Source organism: Tiliqua scincoides, chromosome 4, assembly GCF_035046505.1.
Source record: "Tiliqua scincoides isolate rTilSci1 chromosome 4, rTilSci1.hap2, whole genome shotgun sequence".
In the NCBI taxonomy this organism is placed as follows: domain Eukaryota; kingdom Metazoa; phylum Chordata; class Lepidosauria; order Squamata; family Scincidae; genus Tiliqua; species Tiliqua scincoides.
The window spans coordinates 139,041,034-139,067,062 of NC_089824.1; the positions used below are offsets into that span (position 1 = coordinate 139,041,034).

Here is a 26,029-nt window from a genome sequence, read left to right on the forward strand (position 1 = left end):
GGGTTGTACAAGTTTTCATCTTGTCTCCTTCGCACGAAACTACTGAGTGAAGTTTTGTACACATCATAAAACCACACAAACCTATGAAACCACAATAAAATATTTTTTAAAGACTATATTTGAGCACTGTTCTAAATGTGGACAGTGACTTTATTAGCCCTTATTGGTTTGGGATCTAAATAATTAAAGGACTGTGTCTCCTCATTCAGATCTGCTTGCCTGTGAGGACGTTTAGGGAATCTCTGCTGCGGGTGCTATCAGCGTTGGAAATGTGCATCACATCAAGGCCTTTCTGTTGTAGTGTCCAGCTTGTGGAATTCTCTTCCAGTTGAGATTTGGGCTGTTCCTTCTCTGTTGTTGTTCCAAAGGGGAATGAAATGCTTCTGTTTCACCAGGTTTCTATTCTGTATACACTGCAGCGGTGCTTGATTGCTAGGTTGGCTGCTCTAGTTTATTACTTCTGTTGATTTGGATTGCCATTCATTTTGTTTAATGTGATGGTGTTTATTGGTTTTGGATTGCTTGATTGTTCTTTTGTAAGCCATCTTGAGTTTCCCACTAGGTTAGTAAAGATAGGATAGAAATATTTTAAAATAAGTGTGATCCTAAGCACAAGCTTGTGAAATAATCTTTAAAAGTCAGAGTTTCATGATGAAATATGGTTAATAAGAGAAAATTAATTGAAAGTAATTCCTTTTAGTTATCTGGTCAAAATGTCTCGGTGTGAGGGAATTAAACTGTGAAGGGGAGATATGTCATTTGTCATTCTTTATGAAAATGTAACTAAGGCAGGTTCTTTAGATTTGCAGCTAGTAAATATGCAAGTGTCTGGTCTGCACAGACACTTATGGTTAGCCGAGGTGGAGCAATTGATAACTCCAATGGACGAAGCATATCTATTTTCAGGAAATTGCAGTCTATTGTAGTGTTGCAATCCTTTTATGGAACTTTAAACTAAGATGTGGTTCAAGTACCAGTGTTCTGTATGAGCTATTTTTGGGGGGGAAAAGATTAACTCCCATAATTCTTTGAAAATCAGGATGTGCACATTGGTAATAAGACAGACTTAAGTACAAAGTTTGGTTTAAGCCATATTGTCGTTGTGGGCAAAATTGAATTTATAATTCAAAATGTAGTTTTCCCCTTGCTGTATAACTGAGGAGCTTATTTTCCTGTTCACAAATCATAACCACAAAGAAGGGTTATTCACCGCTTAGGAATGAATGTCCATCTGTTAGTTATTATCTCTAGTTATTATCTCTGCTCCATTGCAGCCTCTCAAATCTAGTACTTGAAAGGAATCTTAAGTGCTATGTACATCTTTTCTTTGCACTCTTTTTCCCTCCACCCCCTGCTGAAATAGAGTTCTGCACAACCAGGAGGAAATCTCTCATTGGCTTCGCTCAGACTCATGAAGGATTGATTATTCAATTGGCTCCCAAATTTCACAGGTTGTTCATTTATGTATTTTGTTAAATGAACACTCCAGCAAAGTACTGTACTGTATAATGGTGATCATATTGCTCCTTCAGAAGCCATCTCTTTTTTTTAATTAAATGCTGCTGTCGATATGATTTCTTTTTTAAATTTGTGTTTCAAGGAATTCTTTTCAAAGCATGGATATGCTGCTCATCTGAAAGACTCTTTGAGGTGGTCATGCTTTATCACAGGGAAAAAAGTTGCATGGGATTTTCATTTTTATCTTTAATCACAGACTACAGCAATTCCATTATTAAAACTAAAGGTCCTGCAGATGACATGCAGGAGGGGCTGATCTTAGCAGGGAATTTCCTGCTGTCTGAACTGGCAGGGATGACTGAGTTCACTGCTGAGATAATAGCTAGAGGCTCCATGGAAGAGGTATACGTTTACAACACAAAAATCTATATAGTGCTGCAGTTTACAGAAGGATTAGTAGGCTACCTTTTCAGCCTTCTTGGAAATATAGAAAGATCTTTGGAGCTTATTTGACTTCTGGTCAGTCATAATGGACATTATTAAAGTATTAAAATGCAAACACACACCCCTTGAAAGTAAGGCCTCTCTCAGACATAATTTCCCCCCCCCCCCCAGGGGTATTCCTTCATAAAACTATTGTGTTTCAATGAGGATGCCTCTAAAGCTGTTTTAAACATTCCTTTAATATGGTGGCAATACCATGGTGGAACCAGAAGTTAGAAGCATGCTTTAAAAAAAAAGAAAAAAATAGGAAAAGTGTATGTAGTGGTAATGGTTATCACATTGGTGATACACATTGGGGCAAAAAAATGTTGAATTTCACAGATACGCTAATGGGATCTGAGCTGTTGGTGACAAACATGGAAAGAGATCTTGGGATTTGGGTAGATAGTCAATTAAAATGTCAACCTAATGTGCAGCAGCAGTGAAAAAGGCAAATTCCATGCCAGAGTAATTAGGAAAGGGACTGAGAATAAAGCTACCACTATTATATTGCCCCTATATTAATCTATAGTGCAGTCACATTTGGAATACTGGAAAGAGGTAAGGGGGCAAGGCTATGGAGGGCTTTGAAGGAAGAACCAGCAACTTGTGCTGATTTTGGGAGCAGACAGAAAACCATTGTAGGTATCTGAGAAAGGGCATGATGCAATCACAGTAAATGATTTTGATAGCAGAATGCTTGATGAAAGTGAAGGGGCTGAGGTGAGCCAACAGAAGACCATGGAGGAGGAAGTTGCAGTAGTCCAGATGCGAGATAATCAGGGTGTGAACCAATGTGTTTGCTGAGGGGACTGAGAAAATCTTATTTAACATTGTTTAAAGTTAAGGTTCATCTCCAGTTTTTTTAAGGCAGTGTCATGTTTTCACCATATGCTAACTTATCATTTTAAAGCAAGTTAATGCTATAAAAATACTTGACCAACGTTTAACTAGGTAATCACCTAAATCCATTTTGATTGGTCATGTGCTGTATCCTAGATTTCGCTCTATGGGATGAGTCCCAGCGTAATCTGTGGAAATAAAACTATTGTGCTAGTAACTAGCAGGCTTTAGTAACAGTGGTTGCTATGAAAAACATGGCAGGTTCAAGTGATCCAGGCATCCTATTCTCCTTCCCCAAGTTATCCTCAGTTGAAATAATGTGAGGTTAGAAAAAGCCAAAAAAGGTTGTAACTCTGTAATCCAGTGTTTTTCAAACTGTGGGTCAGAACCCACTAGGTGGGTCGTGAGCCAATGCCTGGTGGGTCTTCATTTCAATATTTTATTTTTAATATATTAGACTTGATGCTACCGTCGTATGTGACTGCATTTGGGAAAATGTTACAGACCTGTACCTTGAACCGGCTACTATGTATATTCTTTTAACAGTATAGTATATGGGACTTACTCCTGGGTAGGTGTGGGTAGGATTTCAGCCTAGGATTGTTAAAAATTTTCCTGCTTGATGATGTCACTTCTGGTCATGACATCACTTCCAGTGGGTCCTTACAGATTTTCATTCTAAAAAGTGGGTCCTAATGCTAAATGTGTGAGAACCACTGCTGTTCTTGAAGCTTATACACTGGAGAGAAGCAAGGGATTGTGTAAAGTCCTTGAGAAGACATGACAGTGTTCAGAAGATACTGCTGTTAAGTTGGGAAGATATGGACCTACCTGCCTTTCAGGAGAGATACACAAGTTTACTAAGCATACATCATGATCTGTTGCAAATATTCAATTTTACAACCCCTTCTTCCCCCCTCCCCATTTCTTACCCCTAGCTGTGTAGCATTTTGCATAGTACAAAGTGTGTAAGAAATACCACTTTGTTTTAATAGTTGTAAATACACAAGTTGAATTTGAGGTTCCTTTTTTTTAAATGTGAAAAATTGCCACGTCTAACATAGCCATTTGTGTCACTCACTTTGAAACACTTAACAATCACAACAGTTTCTTTTAGTTCAATAAATGAGTGCTGAAAGCCCAAGGTGGGGTTTTAAAAAATACAGGACCCTTTTTTTCAACTTATGACAGCATTGTTGAGCTGTGATTGTGAAAGCAGAATTGGTTAACAATTTTCTGATTGAAAGGAAACCAAAGAGATAAGCACAAAAGTAATGTTCTAGATATTTAGTTTCAATACTACAGAAAAACTATTCTCATCTCTTAAGATTCTTCTGCTCTTCACACTGCACCAGTCCTAGATATTTGCCAAGAGCTGTCACTGTCTGTCAACCAATAAAGTTTACTTAAAACTATGCCTTGGTGATCTAACACTTGAATAATTTACTATCATAAAATAGTTTAAAGTCCAAATGTTTTATGTTATGCCAAGCTGGACTCTAAAGATGTTTTGTCTAAAACATGAGATAATGGAAAGTGTATTGTGGCATGTGAAAGACTTTAGCCTTTTGGTGGTAAATGTTTGCTTAACCAGAAAAGAATGTGTCGAGACTCCTGCCAGTGGAAAGGTATTGCCATACTTTGCATTAAAGTACTGTAAATAAATCTGTAAATATGTTTCTGTTCATGTGTTAATCCAGAAGTTATGAATGCACTCATTGAATAAGAAATGTAATATACTGTTATCCTTTTAAAAGGTTTCAGTAAGAACTGGCCATAATTACTTTGGGCTGAGAGAAACATGAAACCAAATATTTTCGTGATGATTGAAGTTGGATTTGAGAGGAGTAGCCATTGCTTAAAGTTCAGTTTCTTCCAAAAACAGGAAAAGCAAGTTGCAGATTTTAACATCTTGATTCCTGATATAGTGCTGCACAATAAACAATCAAGTATATGAGCAATACTGATCTATGCTTTGTATAGAATAGGTTGAAGAATTTTACTGTTGCTATAATCCGTGGAAGTCAGGATGAGGTAAGACAGTAGGATCTTTCACAAATACATATACTTGCATCAAAATGTTATGATTAGTGGATTTAGTATTTTGGTAGTAATTGTATAATTTGACTCAATTTCACATTTTTATAGCAGTTGCAGAGATAGTGGTGCAGGCGACTCATAACTTTAGAGTATTTTTTGTACCTGAAAAGCAATGTTTGAAAGAGTGGCAGCTTTTTTATGTCGTAACCATAAGGAACACAAATGGTTAAACTTTGAAGGCTACAGCAGTTATTTAGAAACACTATGATGATGCCTTCTCCTGGCTTTGAATGCATCCTCCCAAGAAGGAGAAAGTCTCCCTTATATGGAATTGGCCGGTTGATCCAAGTCACATGGCTTTAAGTCAGAACACACAAATAAATGAGCTTTTCTTTTGGGAGTTCAGTTTGCAGCTGTGATGTTAAGGGTAGTAAACTACAAGGCTGTGGCACTTTAAACTCTATTCCACAAACCCGTAATTCTTAACTCTTCCTAATAGTTAGATTTCTGATATTTTGCTGCAGAATGATTGCCGTTCTTGTGAATCGCATCATGGAGGGACTCTCTTCTGAATATTAAAACGTAGGTACCTGGTTGGAGAGAGACTTAGGAAATAGCCCTTTTTTTTTTAAACGGGGCAGCCACCCTTAAACCTATCAACCACAGTCAAAAACATATTTATAACCTCTGTCTCCACCATTCTCTGAAGAGAGCCAGTGCAAATTCAAGAGCAGAGGTGATTCAGAAATGCCTGTCCAGTGGCAGCTCAGGTCAAAGTGGGTGCCAAATTCCCACACACCCGCCCTTCCCCCCACACATGCACCAATACACATACACCTGAGGCAGTGCACAATGTCATCCACAACCTCCTTTGCTGCTGCTGCTGCTTTTAAATTGACTGGGCAGGGAGGATCCTTGAAGATAAACCTCTCTGCTCTCCACATTCTCCTCACCTGGCTGCAATCACTACTGGGGTAATCTTGCTTTCTTTTCACAAAGTATATAATGTTATAATACAGGTGGGGCCTCGGTATCTGCAGGTTATCCGTTCTCAGACCCCCCCATTGATACCAAAAATCTGAGATGTTTGCCCCCTTATGCCTTTAGAAGGGAACCGGAGCTGTTATCTGGTCCCCTCTGGAAGGCTTCCTGAAGCCTGGAGAGGCAGCACCGGAAGTAGTGTAAGTAGAGTTTTTCTAAGATCCATTCTGAAGCCCGCAGAGGCAGTGGGCTAACACACGCTGCCTCTCCAGGCTTCAGAAAGCCTTCCAGAGAGGACCAGAGTACAGATTCAGTCCCCTTCAGAGGGATCAGGTGGAGCTGAGTCTGTCTCAGTGTGGCTCCAGGGAACCTGTGTTGAGCCAGATCCGTGGATGTAAAATCCACTGATAAACAGGCTCCACATATTTTATTATTATTATTATTATTATTATTATTATTATTATTATTATTATTATTATTATTATTATTATTAACAGTATTTACATACCGCTTTTCAACTAAAAGTTCACAAAGCGGTTTGTGGACCGCTATATAGGCTGATTTCAATCTCTTTTTGGATGGAAAAAGTGGCCTAGAATATTAATATAAATAAATTAAAATAAAAAATGTGCCTGTTCCCTGATTCCCATCACAATCCACTACACCAGTGTTTCTCAAACTGTGGGTCGGGACCCACTAGGTGGGTCGTGAGCCAATTTCAGGTGGGTCCCCATTCATTTCAGTATTTTATTTTTAATATATTAGACTTGATACTGCCATGGTATGTGACTGCATTTGGGAAAATGTTACAGACCTGTACTTTTAACAGGCTACTCTGTATATGCTTTTAACAATGATAGTGAATGGGACTTACTCCTGGTAAGTGTGGGTAGGATTGCAGCCTAGGATTGTTAAAAATGTTCTTGCTTGACTATGTCACTTCTGGTCATGACATCACGTCCAGTGGGTCCTGACAGATTTTCATTCTAAAGAGTGGTTCCCAGTGCTAAATGTGTGAGAACCACTGCACTATACATTAAATGAAACAGACCTCCAAATTCATTTGAGGGTATTTCTTAGCACTGGGAACCAAGTACCCACCTCCGACTAGGGCAAGATACTGGAGTAAGTGACTTTCAGTTTCTCTTTTCTGTAGCTTTTCAATTCAATCACATTTTTCAACACGGTCCAAGTACTAGACAGATTTAAAAATGGGACACTTGTGCATCTGTCCCTCAAAACAAGTTATTCTAAAATAGCTAAGCTAGATCTGGCATTTGGTACTTAGATTCTCAGAAAAGATTTAACCATAATCCAAACTTACCGTTGTTCTGGCGCAGCTGCTGTTCCACTAGTTGAGGGTGTCATCAGCATGTTGTAAAGCACTTCGTGCCACTCAGACAGCAGGCAGCTCTGGTGGGGAGGCCTGCATCACCCTGTCAAAGCTACATCCACAACTATGGCTGCTGGCAGAGGTAAAGAATGCGCTGGGCAGCAAAGAGGTGTGGGAGGGTGGTTCAGAGGTGAGGAAGGGGTGTTTCTTGGCAGGGGCAGTTTGGGCCTGGAAGAAGGGAGAAATCAGCAGACCTGGCCTCCACCATATCCTAACCCCTGTCCCAGGCCTCCCAGCATTATGTGGGGCTGTTTGGACCTGCACCTGCTATTTAGCAGGTGCAGATCCAAGTAGCCGTACAGCAGGCCGGGATGTTACTTGGCATAAGGGGCAAAATATCCCCTAACCATGAGGAGACCTTGAGCCTGCTTCAAAGCTGCACTGGATAGAAGCACAGCTTAGGATTGGGCAGCCCCTGTGACATTTGGACATCTTTGCCTTAAAAGGAAGCGTAGTGGGCCCCACAACAATTAAGGTCACTTTCTAAGCTGAAATTTGACATATGCATAGCTTAAGATTCCCTAATTGCATAGAAAAGTCTAGAAACAAAACATTTATACATCTGTCCCTCAGATAGTTAAACCATTTCTGCCCAACGTTGCATATACACAACAGGGACCAAATGTGTACACCTGTAGGCTGGGCAGAAATGGGTTAAACAACTCAGATTTTAAATTTGGAACACGTGTTTGTTTGTTTGTTTTAAATCAGGGTCCAGAGTTAGTTTGCTTCATGGTTGAGGCAGTCAGTCAGCAAGCACAGAACCACAGATCAGAATGATGGTGATGATGTTGCTGATAAATATTTTATACATCACTTTTCAACAAAAGTTCCCACAACAATTTATCTAGCAAAGTGAATTAGAAGATGGTTTCTTGTCCCAAAGGACTCATAAGCAGCGGAAGTCAGCTAATGAAGATTATGCTCTCCAGGGATGGACAGGGACAGTTGTTCTCCCTGCTCCACTGACAAGAGCCACTACTTTTAAAAGGTGTTCTTTGCCTAGTTAATGGGGGGGGGGGGACAGAATGTTGGGCAGGAGGAGTTCTGGTGCTGCTTTGTATACTTGAAGCCTGTATTATTATTATTATTATTATTATTATTATTATTATTATTATTATACCGCTTTTCAACAAAAAGTTCACAAAGTGGTTTACAGAGAAAAATCAAATAACTATTGGCTCCCTGTCCCAATAGGGCTCACAATCTAAAAAGATGCAAAAGAACACCAGCAGGTAGCCACTAGAAAAGACACTGCTGGGATGACACTGCTGAATTTTTTTTGTGTGTATGCTTGCACGCACATAAAAAAATTATTGGGATTGACTTATACACAGGGGTTCCAAGCTCTTAAGTTATTTCCAGATTGCTTAGAAAGCTTTACTTTGATTCAAACCAATTCCAAAGTTCCACTGATTACTAATGTAAAAGTAACAACAGCTCTTTTTCTTCCCTTGAAATGGGAGACCTGAATTATATTTCAAATGGTTAAGGTGCTTCAGTATTGGCAGAGGTATTGCTATGTAGTGCGCATCTGTCCAAGACACATTGATGCAGTACATTCTGAAAATGAGGTTAGGGGATGATAGGCAAGGTATCCCTGCCTACAGAAGCCCTTATTACAGCACAGCAAGCAAAGCACACATTGGGCAGAATGTTGCGCTTGGAAAGTTCTGTTGCCTTTTCCCATTAAATAAGATTTAGGCTTGGGGGAGAGGAGACTTCCAGTAACATTGGGGAATATGGCTCTCTTCTTCCAGAATGCAAACTTCATTAAAGTATTTTATAAAATTTGCTTACTGACTACTTTTGCATTTTTTTCACAGATATGAAGCACTGGATGCCAGCAGAGGTCTTCTAGACAACTTGAGAGGGAAGATGATTATTGAATACCCATCCTTGCATGTGGTTTTGCCAAAATTCAAGACCGATATGGTGATTATTGGTCAAGATACGAAGAAAGGTATTTGTTGTATCTTGTACTTAAAAATATTTTAACCAAACAATTATTTGAGCATTTAATCCATTTGTTAATGCCAAAAAAGAGTACTAGCTCCTAAATGTAAGGCATTTTTATCTGTGGCAACTATGCAGATTCTGATTGTGGGATCCTATCCATCACAGGAGCAGCAGCATCAAACAGCTACCACTGCACCCTGTGCTGGAGTTGAGCAGAATGGAGTCTTGCAGAGTATGGGGACATTCATTCCTTTACCCCGAGTAAAGCAAGAGCCTGCTCAATGGGGCTCTCTGAACTTCGTCAGCTAAATCACCAGTGCAGACTCGAGAAGCCTTGTGTCAGGCTTTTGAACTTGGGAGGGAGGATAGGATGGGATTTGATGTAGGAGGCCTCCACTGGTCTCAGCCCTCTCCCAGGCCAGTCCCACTCCCCGTTCCACCCTTCCTCTGTCCTCCCCACACCTCTGCACCACTTGGCACTTTCTGAGCTCTGCTGGTGGCTGGGGCTCTGGCTGTGGTGTTGATGGGGTTCAGGCCTCCCTGCTGGTGCCGTTTACTCCGTGGTTGGTGCAAATATTCCTTACGGCACATTTACAACACCCAGCACCAGTGCTATGGTCACAGCGTTGGCACTGGGGCACCGTTGGATCTGTCTTCCCATATATGTTACTCTTTTCTAGTTAAATTTCACATAATTTCACCATTGTTAGCAATTTCTCTTTTCTTTCCCTCTTGCAATATGTAAAATATAGAAGTCTTCCTTACTCTTGGGCCATCACATTCAATAGGGTAGACCTACCATAAGAATATCTACCTAGAAAATTTTCCAGTGTAACATTTGTTGACAACTTCAGCTGATTTACCTTTGTAGAAAAAAATGTCTTTTTGGTAATTGGAAGCATATATCACTTTAAATGCATGTACAGTGCTGGAGTATCTCTTTCAAATTACAGTTGACAATATAACTAAGGAAATTCTACTTCATCTACTGTGAAACCTTCAAAAATATTTCATGATTTCAGTTGTTTTGCTGCTGATCTGCTGTGCTCCCCAGAGTCTATGTATTGGGCACAAATAGAGAGTGTGTTTTAAATTTCTGCCACATTTTATCTATATTGAGGACATATAAAACATATATTATGCAGGCTCCATACATCAGTAGACTATTTTCCACTGTAGCTTGTTAATGAATTGATCTCGAACTTCATTCCTGATTTGGAAATCAATAATCAAAAAAGGCAGAGAGAAAAATTGGTACCTGAGGATCAATCACAAGAACTATGTGTCTTTGTAGTGTCTATAAAATGGTTTCAACAAAAGACATTAGCAGGTAAGCCAGCGTTTAAGGATGCCCCTACTCATTTAGTATCATATTCTGGCACTTTTGTATCCACCCTTTCACTGAAGGAAGCTGATACTCTAACAAACTTTATACCTTTTACCAGGTTTACACCTAAAGTTGAAAAGAACTGAATTGGTGCCCTTTGTTACAAACCACGTATCCATCTTCTTTGATTATAAAATATTGTGATTTTAAATAAACCCATAAAGAAAATAAATTAGAAATTCCAGCCTCATGCCCTACCCTTTCACTCCTTATTTAAAAAGAAATAAGAAAGATTTGGACTGCTATTGATGTTGACTGTAGATCCTCAGCACTTGGTGAGTCTTCAAGATTTTATAGGTTGTCCTGGTTGTATCAAAAGGAGTTCTTGTATTGGCCATTGCTGAAAATCTTGCACCATTGTGCTATTTGCATGAAACATCTTCCTGCATTCATCCAGGATGTCTTGGGTGGGATTGCTTAACAATTACTAATCAGGCAGGAATTGCACTCTGCATACACTAAAATACTCTCCTGTTGGTATCTGCTGGAATGCATGTACTACAATGTCTCAGCAAGGTGAGAAGGAAAGACAAAAGCATGTAAATGTCCAGATGAGGGTGGGCCAGGCAGTGTTTTTGCTTTGCCTTGATTGAGCAGTCCAAGTTGCAGTCACTGACCCAGTTGCCAGGACCCATTTAAAGGAACCAGGGTATCTAGGAGCCCATATTTTGGGGGGGGGGGACCTTTGTCAGGTGGGCATAGCAGTAACAGGCACAGAAGTATTGCTAGTCAGTGGCACCATCCCAGGGCTATTCTCATGTCAAAGTTGCTTTGGAGGAATCTACATGCAACCTAATCTGTTGTATGGACACATCCCTGAGAGAAACTTTCCAAAGTGGTCACAACATACTGTCCTGAAAGAGGCTGACTTCATGCTTTACCTTGGTCCCAGGCAATATCACATGCTCTCTCTAATCTCTCTTTTCCCATTTAAGACGATGATTATGATCTTCCTTCTCAAGAAGGCATTTACTATGTTTTGGGAAGTTGAGAGCACTTAATGGGTTTTTAATGCTGCTGGAATGATGCTTTAATCCTCTGCTTTGTGTATTAGTTGTATATCCTTTTTTATTTTAAGTTTTATTTTGTGGCTTTATTTTATTATTCTACTGTCTGAATGTTTTAAATGATTTCTGTAAGCTGCCATGAAAGCCTTATTGGCTTGCATCTGAGAGAAATAAAAGAAATCAGTTCTCTAGAATTAACCTACAAAATATCCAGCACCACAGGAGAACTTGGCAGCTGACCAAGGCAGAAGTATAGAATGTAGCTAGAACGTTTTCAGGCGCTTGAAGAAGGACTTATGCTTGAATCTTTTCTGTTTATGGATGTTCTGTTTTGGGGCTAGGTTTCAGAGGTTGACTGCAAGTAGATCACAGAACCATGATGCTGCACTAGCAAGTTTCATCAGTCCCTATAGCTGTATATACAGTTAGCAAGTTACTTGCTTTTCTGTGATAGGCTCCATGACATTTGTCCTAACCTAACTTTTTTTTTACCTCTTACATGAGAGAGGAGCAGGTAGAGTATTCCTTGATCAGATTTTGTTAGGCCAAACTTGGGTCCCAATCGTATCCAACTTTCCAGCCCTGATATAGCCATGCCAAGGGGAATGTGCTGCATCCTGCAATGGGAAAGCAGGCACAGAGGCCTCCTCAAGGTAAGGGAAAGTTTGTTCTCTTACCTTGGGGCTGCATCGGCACTGGAAAGTTGGATAGGATTGGACCCCTAGCCCTCTTTTCAGTAGGAACAATTTTCAGTCAGCAAAGGACAGGGTTCTGTTCAACAGAGTAGATTGACAATAGTGTATAAGTTTCTAAAAGTTTGGTTTCTCCCATTCCTTGAGAGAGAGAGAGAGAGAGAGCTTGAAGAGAAAGGTACAATATGTAGTTTGCCTTCTAATAGTATCAAAAATGTCTCACCCCTTCTCTTTGGAGATGTTGATATTAAGAAACTGCTTTTAATTTAGCAGCTTGGGATTAGTTAGTTAACTTTGCATTTATGTGATACTTTGATTTCTGCTAAGATACCAGTAATATCATACCTTTTTGTGTAAAACATCTGTGGTGTCATGGATCAAGATGCTGATCCTGACCAGGCACTTCTAGAAAAACACATGGAAAAGACTGGAGTGACTTTTGTTGTTTACTGAGAGAAAAATAAAACCAAGAATTTGGAATAAGTTTCACAAGCCTATTGAAATGCATAATTCTGTTCTGGTCACTTTGCAAATATCTTAAATAGGCATTTTAGGCTGCAATTCTAACCACACTTTCCTGAGAGTAAGCCCCACTGAACAAAATAAGACTTACTTCTGAGTAGACCTGGTTAGGATTGCACGCACAAGGCGATTGCCCATATTCTTGATTGATATTCTTATACTTAGATCGGTCTAGTTGTTTTGCATGAGAAACCACTGTAATTAGTTTTACACTGTACATATAAATGGTGCCTTTTGAAAACGTGCCAGAATCTGTAATAAAGTTTTATTAATGGAAAGCTGCTACTTTTGAAACTTGATTACATGTCATTTTAAATTATTGTCGATATTGTTCTGTGAAGCTGTGATGCTTGTTTGAAGAAAACACAGGTGCTCATTTTTCTGTCTATGGGCACAGTCATGACTGGAGCTTCTGAGGATTATGGAAGTTGTGAAAAGACTTAGGGACAAAAACAATCCTTTCTTACTCAGTACATATCTGACATATAGATGTTAATTGATTATACACTAGATTTAATGTAGACAAAATGTGACCTCAGATGTTTCTGGGTGAAGTGCTTTTATTTTTTTGTCTAAATTCCGTTGACGCTATATAGGTGCACACTAGTTTCTCATATCATCCATGCTCACCATCTGCACATTTCTTGAGTGTTCAGGAATGATTTTCCCATTAACTCCCTCTCAGTAATGCTTCTCTGACAAGGAGCTCTGGACAGCATATATACAGAAAAGCACATTTGTGTTAAACAATGACAGCTAATAAAAACTCCCACAAGAAGCAGTATTTGTATTTCCTTTGCAACATGTAGTTGCTGGTATCTGTTGACCTCATCTAAGGAGGAGTTGGTAGTGTTGTAGCAGGAGAACTGGAGCAAGCCAAAAGGTGGAAGAGGGAAGAGTGACAAGCCTGTCAGGAAGTGAGTGTTCCATAGTGTGATATCGCTAGCCAGTCTTGGAATTCTGGACAGCTTGAACCCATAACACATTTGTTTTACAGACATGCAGGCACTATTTTAAAATATACACAATGGCAACGTGTGCATCATATCTTAATATGATGCACTTTATTCCTTCCTGTTTTATCATATTAGATTTTGCTATTGGATAGACAAGTTGCATCCTTTGCTTTATTGTTATTATTCACATAAATGTGTCATATTACAGATTGCTTGTCTCTTTTTGCTCACACATGTGTTGGGGGCATGTCTGTGTGTTTTTAAATCTCACAACAAATCTACTGAAGGGAATACTAGAAGATCTCAGTGTAGCCAATATTCAGCCTCACAGCATGATAGGGAGGGGATTTTTGTTCCCATAACAATGTAACTGCTTCTGGGTAATAAAGCATGTTATGGAATTTGCGTTCTGAGCAAGTGGAGTGTTACTTTCCTTTAACTAGAAGAGGATGTTGGAGCACTTCAGTTCTAGCATCTTCTCATGGAGATTAGTATGGTATGTTTGTGTGTTTACATATATATGAACTTAAAACATGGCTGAGTGTGAGACTACTGGTCATGCTGGGCTTCTGGTCAAATACATCTATTCTCCATTTCCCTGTTGTATGAGGTGTGTGTGTGTACCAGACGTTTAGCATAAATATACTGCGCAGGGAAGCAGACATTTATTGTTCTCTCTAACTCTCAGCTAAGGGGTATCTGAAATATCCTCTCCGTACAATCAGTAGCTCCATTGAGTCTTATAGGAAAAGTTTATAGGGCATATTTACCCATGTATCAACTATGCCTCCAGTTGCATTCATCTTGCTTTGCCATAAAAGTCAATAACAGCAATTCACTCTATGGGGAAAATAAATATGGCTCATTTCCTATTGAGAAATACTTTTCTAGCAACTATATGCCTGTACTATGATCAACAGATTTTATGAAAGATGCAAAACCAGGGCTGTTCAGCTCAAGAAAAAACTTTTAAAATGTGTTTTTCTTTTTCTGTTTCAGATGCCAATAAACCCAGTAACAACTTGATGAGTGAAAGCTCATCTGAGGAAGAAGGGGAAATCCGAGATAGTTCCTGAAGAGGCCAGATCTGAGGTGGGGTTGGAGGAGCCTATTTTACACCTGACCTGTTGAAGATTTAGCAGATGTATTAATCTTGAACTTTTTTCTAACCTCCTAGAACTATTGCTGGTAAAATGGGCTACAAGCTGTTAGTATAAAATACTAATAAAGATTTACTTTAGTTTCCTATGAGAACTTTGCAGGACTGACTTGTGATTCCGTTCCCCCTTTTGACTTGGTTGGTAACTATAAATGTGTTTGCACTAAATAGATTTTATTCTCCAGATTTCTAAACTGTTTTCATAAAATAACTCGGAGTGATTTCAAATTAAGTTTTTAATTTTTTATTTAGTTTCTGCTTTTCATACAGTTGCACATGCATGCATAATGTAGAATAATCCCAAATTCAATCCTAAACACCTCCAATTGAAAGGATTACAGGCAGGGAACATGTTGGCCTGAGACCTTGGGAAGCAGCTGGTGTTGGTTTAGGTAGGTCAGTAGTCTCATTCAGTGTAATGAAGCTTCGTGTGTACATAGAATTTTTTTAAATCTAAGTCAAGGTAAAGGTTAGGAAATTATCAGTATCTAATGTTGAATTTACAGTACTCCTTACTAGGTTTATTGAAAATTATCAAGCAAGAGAAAAAGGAGGTAGTCTAATTATAGTTATCAAAGAGTTGGAAAAATATAGTTATTTGCGAAATATAATATATACCTTGCGATCATCTGCAGCTCTGAAGGCTATTAGGCATTAGCTAACTAGTGTGCATTCTGAAACTATATATAACGGTCCAGAACAGATGGCTTATCTGTCCATCCAAAGACATCTCTCATCTCTAGCCCAGTCAGATATTTCTAGTTGCATAATCCTCTGGGCTGACCACATTGCATCCCTTGTTGTATAAGCCATAGTGTGCCATAAGCACACCTGCCAAATGGACCAACTAGCTGAAAATGGACTTAAACAAACAAACAAAAAAATGACAGATTTTGGATTAATATCTTAAAAAGTCTGACAGCTTATTCAGCTACACTGCACACTAGTGTCCCTAGAGGAATGATGAGTATCTCATTAACTGAGTCATTTAAAGTTAGATTGGACAAAGCACTGGAAAAAGTGCTGTGGTAATAGCAACTTCAGCTCTTGCGTTGGTACATTTGCAGCTTCAAAGTACTAAATAAACATTAGCTCATTGTCCTTGAATGAAAGAGTAAGTATTATTTATTACGATCACTTTGTTGTCTTCTTTTTACATAAGAGACAAGGAAGGATTGTGTAGCAAGTCCCATAACAGCCAAACAATTCATGCGGTCTTGTGGTCTGTTTACTAGATTAACTGCCTGTTCACAGGACCCTGAAGAATAGGATATGTAAAACTGCCTCATTTCAAGTGAGACCAGTGGCTTTTCTAGCCATGTGCTGTTTGTACTGATTTTGGGTAGTTTAACAAGACCTCAAGTAGCAGTCTTTCCTGGCAGGGGCATCACTGGGAGGGGGGCAGCATAGCAGGCTTGAGCTTTCCTATTAATTTTGTCCACCATGCTGAAATATATCCCTATCCCTTGCTGAAACCTGAAATGGCACTCCTGTTTCTCAGGCCTACTAATTCTTAAGGAGAAAATAATAAATTGATATTTATAACATATAACATCATTTATATATGATGTTTCTTATGAACATGAAGGCAAAGGAAGAACATATTAATTATGCCTGTTTTATAATGATGATCATAGAATCATATAAACAGAAGGTACCTGAATGTTCTGTACTGGAACTTCTACTTAACATAGGGCAAAGTCAGTGGTGCTCACGAAAAAAGAATCCCCTGCAGATGTATCAGAAAGAGAGGATATATTTAATCCTGCATGTGTGGCTGAAGGTGATGAAAGCCAGGCAACAGATAGAGTCTACAGAAAAGCTCACAGGTAGAGCTTGATCATGTTTTACCCATAATCTTTGAATCAAAGTGTCTTGCTACATTGTTGGCAACCTTCAGTCTCGGAAGACTATGGTATCGCGCTCTGGATGGTGGTTCTGGAACAGCGTCTAGTGTGGCTGAAAAGGCCGATTCGGGAGTGACAATCCCTTGCCACATACTAGGTCATTAAAAGTGAATCCCTTGCCACATCCCTTGACAATCCCTTGCCACATACTAGGTCATTAAAAATGAATCTTAAATTAAGATTCATTAAAAATGAATCTTAATTTAAAGAACTAGCCTTCCTGTCAAGCGCCTTGTTGGTAGGCATTGTTCAGTAACATTTAAAACAGAATATACTGCTAACAACCTGCCAACGAGCTGCTTGCTGTCCACCTTCCTAATTGTCCACAGAAGAACAGTTCTGAAGCACATCTGGCCCCCTACGTCTGCTCTCTACCCTTCTAGATGATGATGGAGCTACTCATAAGCCATGACATTTGCAGCAGGCTGAAGGAAAGGAAATATCATAAATGATGGGCCACCTCTAAAACCTCTCTTGCTGTGAACCATCATTGCTTAAGATGGGATTCCCACATGCACTTCTAGGAGAATTTTGTGGGTCACCTGTAATGCTCTGTTTTGCAAGATAATTGTATGCACCCTGAAAGGTACAGGATAATTTTAATACAAAAAAAGACCTCTTCCCCCTCCCCAACATCATCTAATTGTTTTGCAAGTATAGTCAATGAAAGCTAGATGTTCAAAAGTAGTCAGAAGCCTAGGCATGAAGAAGCCATGTAGAGGTGTTAAGAGGATGAGGTACACTTGGGCCCTTCTTAATGCCATAGATGATTTTGAGGAAAGCTTCAGTTGTTACTTGGAAGGCAAGATGGAAAAAAAGGAAGGAACATGAGATACAACAGCTAGTCCTACTTCTAGCTTAATTTCTTACATGCCTCTAAAGGCATCACTAAGTGAATCTAACATCCAAAGCAGAACGCATCTTTAGTTCTGAAGCAATTTGCAAGCTGGTAAATCTCACTAATTGTTGTGGGACCTACAAGCTCATGGGTGTCTTTAGAACAGGAGCTTTAAGTATTAAGGCCTATGCCCATTAGGAATGCTATTTACAATTATTATTTAAGTGGTAACACCAGTTGTATACAATACTGGTTTTGATCTGGTTCATCTATCACACACTGATGAAAATCATCATATTTCAAGTGTGTACATATTGAGAATTTGGATATTGTGCAGGAAGAAAGCTACAAAGAATAAATTTCTGGTCATTCCTGCTTCCCAGTTCATGCTTTGTTAGCTTGGAACTTTAAAAGGCAGAGTGCACTGTTTGTAAGCAATTTCTCGGAAAACATTTTTTTTTTAAACATCCATTTGTATTTGTGTGGTTGCTATGGGATTTGGTTGAACTGGATGCAGATTGTGTTAATAAGAAAAAAAACAGGACTGTGTACTCCAGTGGACAAAGATTACTCTGTGTTTGTATTAGAATGTTGCTATGGCAGAACATATGGTTTTATTTCATGGACACTTGCAGTGAAATGGAAGGAAATCAGATGTATGCAAGACAAACAAACAAATTGCAGCAAATACTGCACATATAATACTCCACATAAAAGCTAAAGCTGAATGGGTAAACTGCAGGTGACAACACTGAGAAAATTATCATACAACCTAGGTAGACATTTTCCTGCCAAATTGTGTCATTTGGTAGCAGGCCGATGCTCCCTACTGTGTTTGTTCCTGTCTGACTGATCTGTTGGAAATAGCCTCAGTTTTACTCATCTTTTTGTTAATAAAGGTTCCTTTCCAATACTAGCATGTACTTTAAAACTTTAACTATTTGGCCAAACATGTTTTTTCTTATCACTCTGCTGTTCAGTCTTTTAGTGTCTTTCTACCAAGACGCTTAATGAATACATTTCAAGTGAAAACACTTGAAATTCTAGAAAATTATGTATGGGTCCCCTAGCAGTTTTAGAAGTATTGATTATCCTCAGGATGTCCCTTCACAATTTGTAGGATTTGCTTCTCAGATTATTCATAAATGCCTCTCCTGTCAGACTGGGGCTTAGACTAGAGGATAGGGATGGGGTGGGAGGGGGATCTATTTGCACTACATGCCTAATGGGCATTTCCAGTATTGAATTGAAAGTTGCAGTTCTTGTTGCCATTAGAATACATGGGATACGCAGCAGAGAGAAGCAGTGGTAGAGTGACCTATTTCTTCCATCTATAGACCATCATGGGCAATGGCAGCTTTCAGTTTAGCACTGAAAGTTCTGCTGCATATCACTCTGATCTTTATGTTAACTTGCTTGAGATAGCATGCCTACACTGTGTTGTAGAAACTAGACTTTGGGCTCTTGTGTTCCGTAAGTTGGAATGAGACGGGCAGCCCAATCCTGAGCTGCCTGGAGTGTGGGGCTGCCGCAGTGGTGAAAACAGCTGCCATGGCATCCAACACACCCCAGGTAGCTCCTGCCACCTCTGTGGGAGAAGGAAATATTTGTTCCCTTCCCCTAAGTAAAGGAAGTAGCCCTGCAATGGGGCTACTTGATTCTTTGGCAGCTCTAGAGCTGCCACAGAATCAGAGTGCTCCTTGTTGGGCCACGGGACCCGACACAGAACTCAGGATCTGGTGGAGCTGAGCTCCATCATTCCCACCCTCCTCCTGACCCACTCCCTCCCCCTGGCACACCACCTCCCCGCCTTCCCCCACACCCCACCTACCTGTCTGCCGCCTGGCGATTCAGGCAACCGTTGAGCAGCGGAACACCAGCTTTCCACCAGTGCTAGCCCAGCACCTGCTGGTACTGGGCCAGTGGTGAGGACTCACAAACATGCTTTACGGCACATTTGTGAGAGTTCATGTTTAGGATTGGGGTGTAAGCGCACGCTGTTTAGGATGGGGCTCTAAGCCATGTTGGGACCTAATTGTAAACTATGCTTTTAAAAAAGTGAGGCAAATTTGCCAATTGTTACACTGAGGAAGCAATCCTATCCACCCTTGTCTGGGAGCAAGCCCCTTTGACCATAATGGGACTTACAGTACAGTACCTACATATGCATAGGTTTGGCTTCAAGTTAACAGAGTTTTGACCTAGAGTTTTACATCTGTATGTAAATGCTTTTGTGGAAATGATTAGAATTCAATTTGGCTAACGGATTTAGCCTCCAGATGTGAAAAGAAGCCTAAGAATGGGGTAACTGGGAAGCATGTACTGAAAATAAAGAGAAAACATGACAAAGATGGGTATGTCACATGAAGAAAACATTTTCTGGCTGGTAGTGTGCTTCTCTAAGTCGGGGGTGTCAAACTCGTTTCATACCAAAGGCGAATGGCATTCATGATGCTTGCTGAGGGCTGGAAGTGATGTCGTTAGGCAGGAAGTGATGTCATTAAATAACTCGTATCCAGAAATTAGCACTTTTTCCTCACTTAGGAATTCATTAACCTCAAATGAGAGAAGAGAAAACATGCAAATCTTGATCGTATTTCAAGATATGGGAGAGCCCAATTTTTGTGGGGGCTGCCCTTTTAGTAGTAACACCTCAGCACTGCTCCGCAGCTGAGAGCCTAAGTGCCGGATAAAAAGCTTCTGTGGGCCGCATCCGGCCCCCGGGTTTTATGTTTGACACCCCTGCTCTAAGTCATTTCTGTTACTCTTTGACAGTAATATTTCAATTATATGAGAGCGACAGTTACTATTACAGATGGATCTGGGGAGAGTCAGCATGGCTTGAGTGAAGGCTGTATAATCTCGGTGGCAAGAATGGAGAGGTGGCTTTGCTTACAATAACTGTAGCATTTTGCTTTCTCCTACAGAAGCAAATGAGAGTCGGGTCAAAAGCTGCCTTTGCCCTAGTTACTGTTAGATGGTGTCTTTTTGGACCAAATTTTGTCCACACCTGGAACCTGAACGCCTTGCTTAATTGCTACAGTTGAAGTGATTGGGAGAGACTAAAGCACAGACCCCCTCTGGAGGGCAGCACCTTGCATTGTGCCTGAAGTACAATGTGACCAGCAGAGCAAACCAAGAAACTGGCTTATTTATGCTGGAGTGAATGTGAATGGGAAATGACCAGATTGGCAAACAAAATACCTGAGGACTGATGGCTCTAATTGGCAGATCATCATAAGTTCCTTACCCTCAAGTCACTTGCCTTCTGAGAATATGAGCTACAAGTCACTGTTGTCTCTAAGGATTTATTTTACAGTAGTACATGAAGCAATACTAGGATGATTGTCATACTTGTTCTGCTACTCAAACTCTGTTCATTGCAATAGTTTAGAACTTTCTGGCATGCATACAGACTCCGACCATACCAGGATGTGAGCCAGGAGCTTCCTGATACTTCAGAAATGCAGGGTGGTGGAAAGCGTTGGCTCATTGATTTGTGCAGTTTCCCAGCATTGGCTAGTTTCCAAATTCCCATTTACCCTGCTGTGCAAATTCCATGGAACAAGGCTCAATGGCATGCAGGCATGCGGAGCTCCTCCGGCCTTGTGTGCCCTTTGCTTAGAAACTGCAAGGCAGTTTGACTGCTTTTGAGACCCCAGGCCTTGATGCTGTTAACAGCCAGAGCTTGATTAATAGTTATTTCTTACCTTAGCTTACACTTTGTGTTGTGTCCTTGCATTTGCACATGTTTTCCACTCTCCTCATTGTATATGACAATGTATACATGTTTTGAAATCTGTCGTGGTTCAAGGCAAGCATGCTGACTTTCATTTCATAATGTAGACCAGGGGTGCTCAAACTTTCAACTTTAGGGATGTTGGACCTTTAACAAGTGTATAGAAGAGAGAATTGCAGCAGGTGCAACTTGTCATCCCACAGATGACAAGCTACACCTGCTGAAATTCTCTCTTCTATACACTTGTTAAAGGTCCAGCATCCCTAAAGTTGAAAGTTTGAGCACCCCTGATGTAGACCAGTGGTTCTCATGTATTTAGCACCGGGACCCACTTTTTAGAATGAGAATCTGTCAGGACCCACCAGAAGTAATGTCATGACCAGAAGTTTCATCATCAAGCAGGAATATTTTTAACAATCCTAGGCTGCAATCCTACCCACACTTATCCAGGAGTAAGTTCCATTGACTATCATTGCTAAAGAATATACATAGTAGCTTGTTAAAAGTACAGGTCTGTAACATTTCCCCAAATGCAGGCACATACCATGGGAGCATCAAGTCTAATATATTAAAAAATATAATATTGAAATGGGGACCCACCTGAAATTGACTCGCTACCCACCTAGTGGATCCCAACCCACAGTGCGAGAAACACTGATGTAGACAATCTGAATTGGCTCATCTGCAAGGGATCTCTTGCAAATGAGCTGAATCAGTTTACCTAAATTATGAAATGAAAATTAGCATGCTGGGTTTCAATGGGTGTGCCTCTTTTTAAAAAGTCTTTGGGGTCCACCAACCGTGTATCATAACAAGCTTCACTTCATGACCGCAAAGCCCCAGCCTTACTAGAGGCAGTGGGAGGACTAGCGCTGTCCTTCCCATCCATCCTCAACTCATTTCTCATCTGCAGTGACTGGTTTGTATGACCTTGGTTTCCAACAAAGGCAGGATGGACCACAGAGGGCAGACTGTGACAAAACACATGAAACACAACTGCCTGTTGATGTCTGCTTTTCTTGGCATGTATGCTAGCATAGTGACAACTGAATGAGCATCAAATGTCACTGCAGAACATGAGCCCAGGGTGCTCCAGCCCTCTCATAGTGGTTTGTTGCTACATCAGTATTTCAGATGAAATCAATCACTGTTGTTCCCGGCAATCATCTTGACAGTGCATGTGGAATGCCTCCAGTTTTAGAAAATAAAAAATGCTATTGCTTGAGCATTTTCATGAAGTATGGGTGCACTTCATGTATTTCTGAAGCTGCTTCTCCAGTTTGTGTCATTCCTTTTGCCAGTGTATTTAATTTCATATACGGTCAGTCCTCTTTATGTACAAATTTGCTTATCTGCAAAGGGCAGAATTGCTACCTTCTCTCATTATCCATGCCTCTGTTCTCATTTCCCGCTATGCAGAGACATTCCAGAGGTTGTAGGAACCTACAGAATTATGCCTCAGACCAGCACAGAGTCCCGGCCATTTTGAAGCAGTCTGCGCTGATTGCGGGTGCTATTCTGAAGGTCGTTACGGCCTCCAGAAGGTCTCTGCAGGTTTTGGATATATTTTGGACTTCCTGCTGCACGCTGTTGGCTTCCTCAGGGTCTCTGCTGAATTCTTCCGATGGCAGAGGTATCAGCTTGACAAGCTTCAGACCACTGCTTGAGCAATGCTCCAGCTTGTTTGCTTGTTGGCTTAGCCCTGCTGGTTAGCCCCAGTCTTTCCTCCAGTGGTCACAGTGTGCTGTTCAGGTTCTGATGCTAGACTAGAACTGTGTGCTGCTCTTAACTGCCTGCCAAGTTCTGCAATCCATCAATAGCTGACTAGGAGGGCTGTAGTTACTGTACTGTACAGTAGTCTATCCCCATCACTGGACAGTGACTTCCCTGTAGATCACATACAGGAGAAGTATTTAGTCCTATTTGTGTAACTGACAAATAGCTATCTATGACCCACAGACAAGTTTTATTTAATCCTTCAGCAGAAGTTGAGCTAAAGATAGCTTATTTTGTGGAGAGTGCCTTTATCAATGTTTCTGTATTGTGCCAAGACAATTGGCAACATAGTAAGTGGAGGTTGTGATCGAGTCATGTTGCTAACCCAGTGACTTGGGAGGTTTCTGAATCCTAAGTGAGTGGTAGACCTTGCAACTAACCTAGGGCTTTCATGTAAGCAGCAATAATTACACGGTGTAACACAAAAATTAGTTATGTAATTTGTAATGTGTCATATACAATTCAGAAGCACTGATTCCAATGATAATTTTAGGGTTTTTTTGTATCATCAAAACGTTTTTTGTTTTCTTAAGTTTTGTGTTTCTATCTTTCCTATTGCCTAGTGCATTGTGATGCGTATGGTATTATACAACTGCATAGCATAACTTGTGGCTAAACTATTGACGCTATGCCAAAAATAGCAGCATTTCTGAAAACCACACACCAAAATGAATAAACATTGAAGATGCAAAATCATTCAAATTTTGTTATACAGTGTTATGATTGTTCGTCCTTGGGGCTCTGTTTAATAGTTATCAAAATCCCATTCTGCAATTCTTGTCCCCCAATTGGCCTTTTCATGCATTTTCCTTATTTGTAGACTAAGCCCAATTACAAATAATGCCCAGGTTCCTTGTTTATCACATTTTGACAGCCTTAAGCATTACTAAAGCAGCATCATGCCCACATTTTGACATGTGTAGCTCAGGTGCTGCTGGAAGAGTAACTGCAGCTGGGTTGGGTTCAAAATAGGGATTCATATGTGACTTGAACCCCATCCTGATATGCTTCCCTGCCATGCATTACTTTAAAAAAAAAAGTTTGAATAACCTCATGGAATTTCATCATAAACTACATTATTTGCATTAATTGTAAAAAAAAAAAACCACCAACAACTCCCATGCATACTTACACTCTCCAGGTTTCTCATAATAGTTCCTTAAATTAGCAAGATGAGATTATTCAAATAAATGTACAGTGAATAGAAATGAAATGAATCCAAACAAATGGCAAAAGAGAGTTTTCACAAGCACCACCACTGAAGTGCTATAATCCACAGAGGATAGGTGTGTTTGTTTGTTTTGAGTATTTATACTCTGCCTTTTGATCAAAATGATCCCCAAGGCAGCTTACGACAGATTATTGTACAATTTGTATTGTACTAAATTTCCAGTGGGAGAGGCCAGAGTGTGCTTCACTTCTGCAGCCCATTATAACTGACAGCTGAAACAGGAATCCTTGCAAGCTCCCCGCTGCTCCTTCTTTGGCCAGTGGCTGGAAGTGACCTGATCTTCCATGATTCTTTTTCTAAGAGGCAGGGGCTGCATCCTCTCATTAGCCCTTGTTCTTCTGAATTGGTAGCAACCTTATAATGGGATTCAGAGAACTGCAATTTATAGGCACCCAGTGGATCTTCACTTTCCCCCTTGAGAGTTAATGGATGAATAGAGAGGATCTCTCAGAAAAAAATCTTTCTGTACCAGATCACAGTGAGTATACTTCAGTATTCAGAGATTCTCAAGTTGGATCTCTTATAAGCAGTCACAGGAAAAACAAGAAAACCCAGTCCACACCAGCTGTCCGTTGTACTGAAAAGTCTACCTTCCCAGCCTCCTCCTATGCGACAGACCTTTATATACATTAGCACGTAGGGTGCTTACAGAGACTTACACCATTGTCAGCACCAGGTTGCTGGGTGTCCTGGGGCCAAGCCCTTCACTGGGCCCTTACGCCTGTCTATTGATGGTGAATTGGGTCAAATGCACCATCGCCATCACAAATGCTAAAGGTTCAACAGTCTGCCTATTCACCCCCAGTCACTAGTACTAAAGGTTCAGCAGTCTGCTTATTCAGTTGGATTGTTTGGTGGGCCTTGGCCAGTGCCTGATCCGGAATACCCCTGATGCTATTCCTGCTGGCGTGAAACTAATTAGGAAATTATGTTAGCTCCACAATGTTAAGTTCTAGAAGAGATATCTGAGTGTAATATAATGCAAATGTTATAAAACTTTGTAAGCCACCTTGGGCATTTGCTTCAGCATGAGAAAGGCAGGGTATGTATGTATGTATGTATAAATAAATAAATTAAATGGTGGTTTCGGATACGCCCACACAGATCTATAAATGTGGTTAAATTTGCGGGAAGGGAGTGCAAGAAGAGTGAATAAATATAACTCACATGGTTGAAACGGATGGGTGGTGGATGAAAGTTTGGGTGTTCTGGGTTTATGTGTTTTTTCCTGTTTAGCCTCTAATATGACAACATAAAATTCTTCATGTAATTTGTAATCTCAGAAAGAGAGAATTGGGAAGAAAAACCAATCCCAACTATTTATTTATTGATACTACAGTACACCCACTAATAAATCATTGGGTTGACATAAGCTGACATACTGTCTTTATGAACATTTCTGCGCTAATCTTCCTTGCTATAGCACAAGGGTGGCCCCTTGTGGCTCCCAGCCAATTTACAAAAGTGAATCAAAGCTTGCAAGGAAGCTTTTAATGTTCATCTGCATTGGAGTTGAAATACAGACTTGTCTCTGCCTTCACTGTTTTCCTATCATCAGCCACTCAGAGAGAATTAAGTCCTATCTATGCTACAAACACACATTGATACTATATTAATTTAACTCTCGTGGCTTTCCCCCCAGGAATCCTGTGAGTTAT

At 40.2% G+C, this 26,029-nt stretch overlaps 1 protein-coding gene across 2 annotated transcripts in view; it reads left to right on the forward strand.

Moving 5' to 3' along the window:
* Positions 1-18,734, forward strand: part of ZNHIT6 (zinc finger HIT-type containing 6) — a 53,853-nt gene extending 35,119 nt beyond the window's left edge. For both annotated transcript variants that reach the window (XM_066625223.1, XM_066625224.1), the window contains exons 9-10: positions 9,025-9,161; positions 14,721-18,734. In XM_066625223.1, the coding sequence (XP_066481320.1) occupies positions 9,025-9,161; positions 14,721-14,797 (214 nt within the window). In that variant the 3' untranslated portion in view covers positions 14,798-18,734. The remainder of the gene's footprint in view (positions 1-9,024; positions 9,162-14,720) is intronic.
* The last annotated feature ends 7,295 nt before the right edge of the window (positions 18,735-26,029 follow it).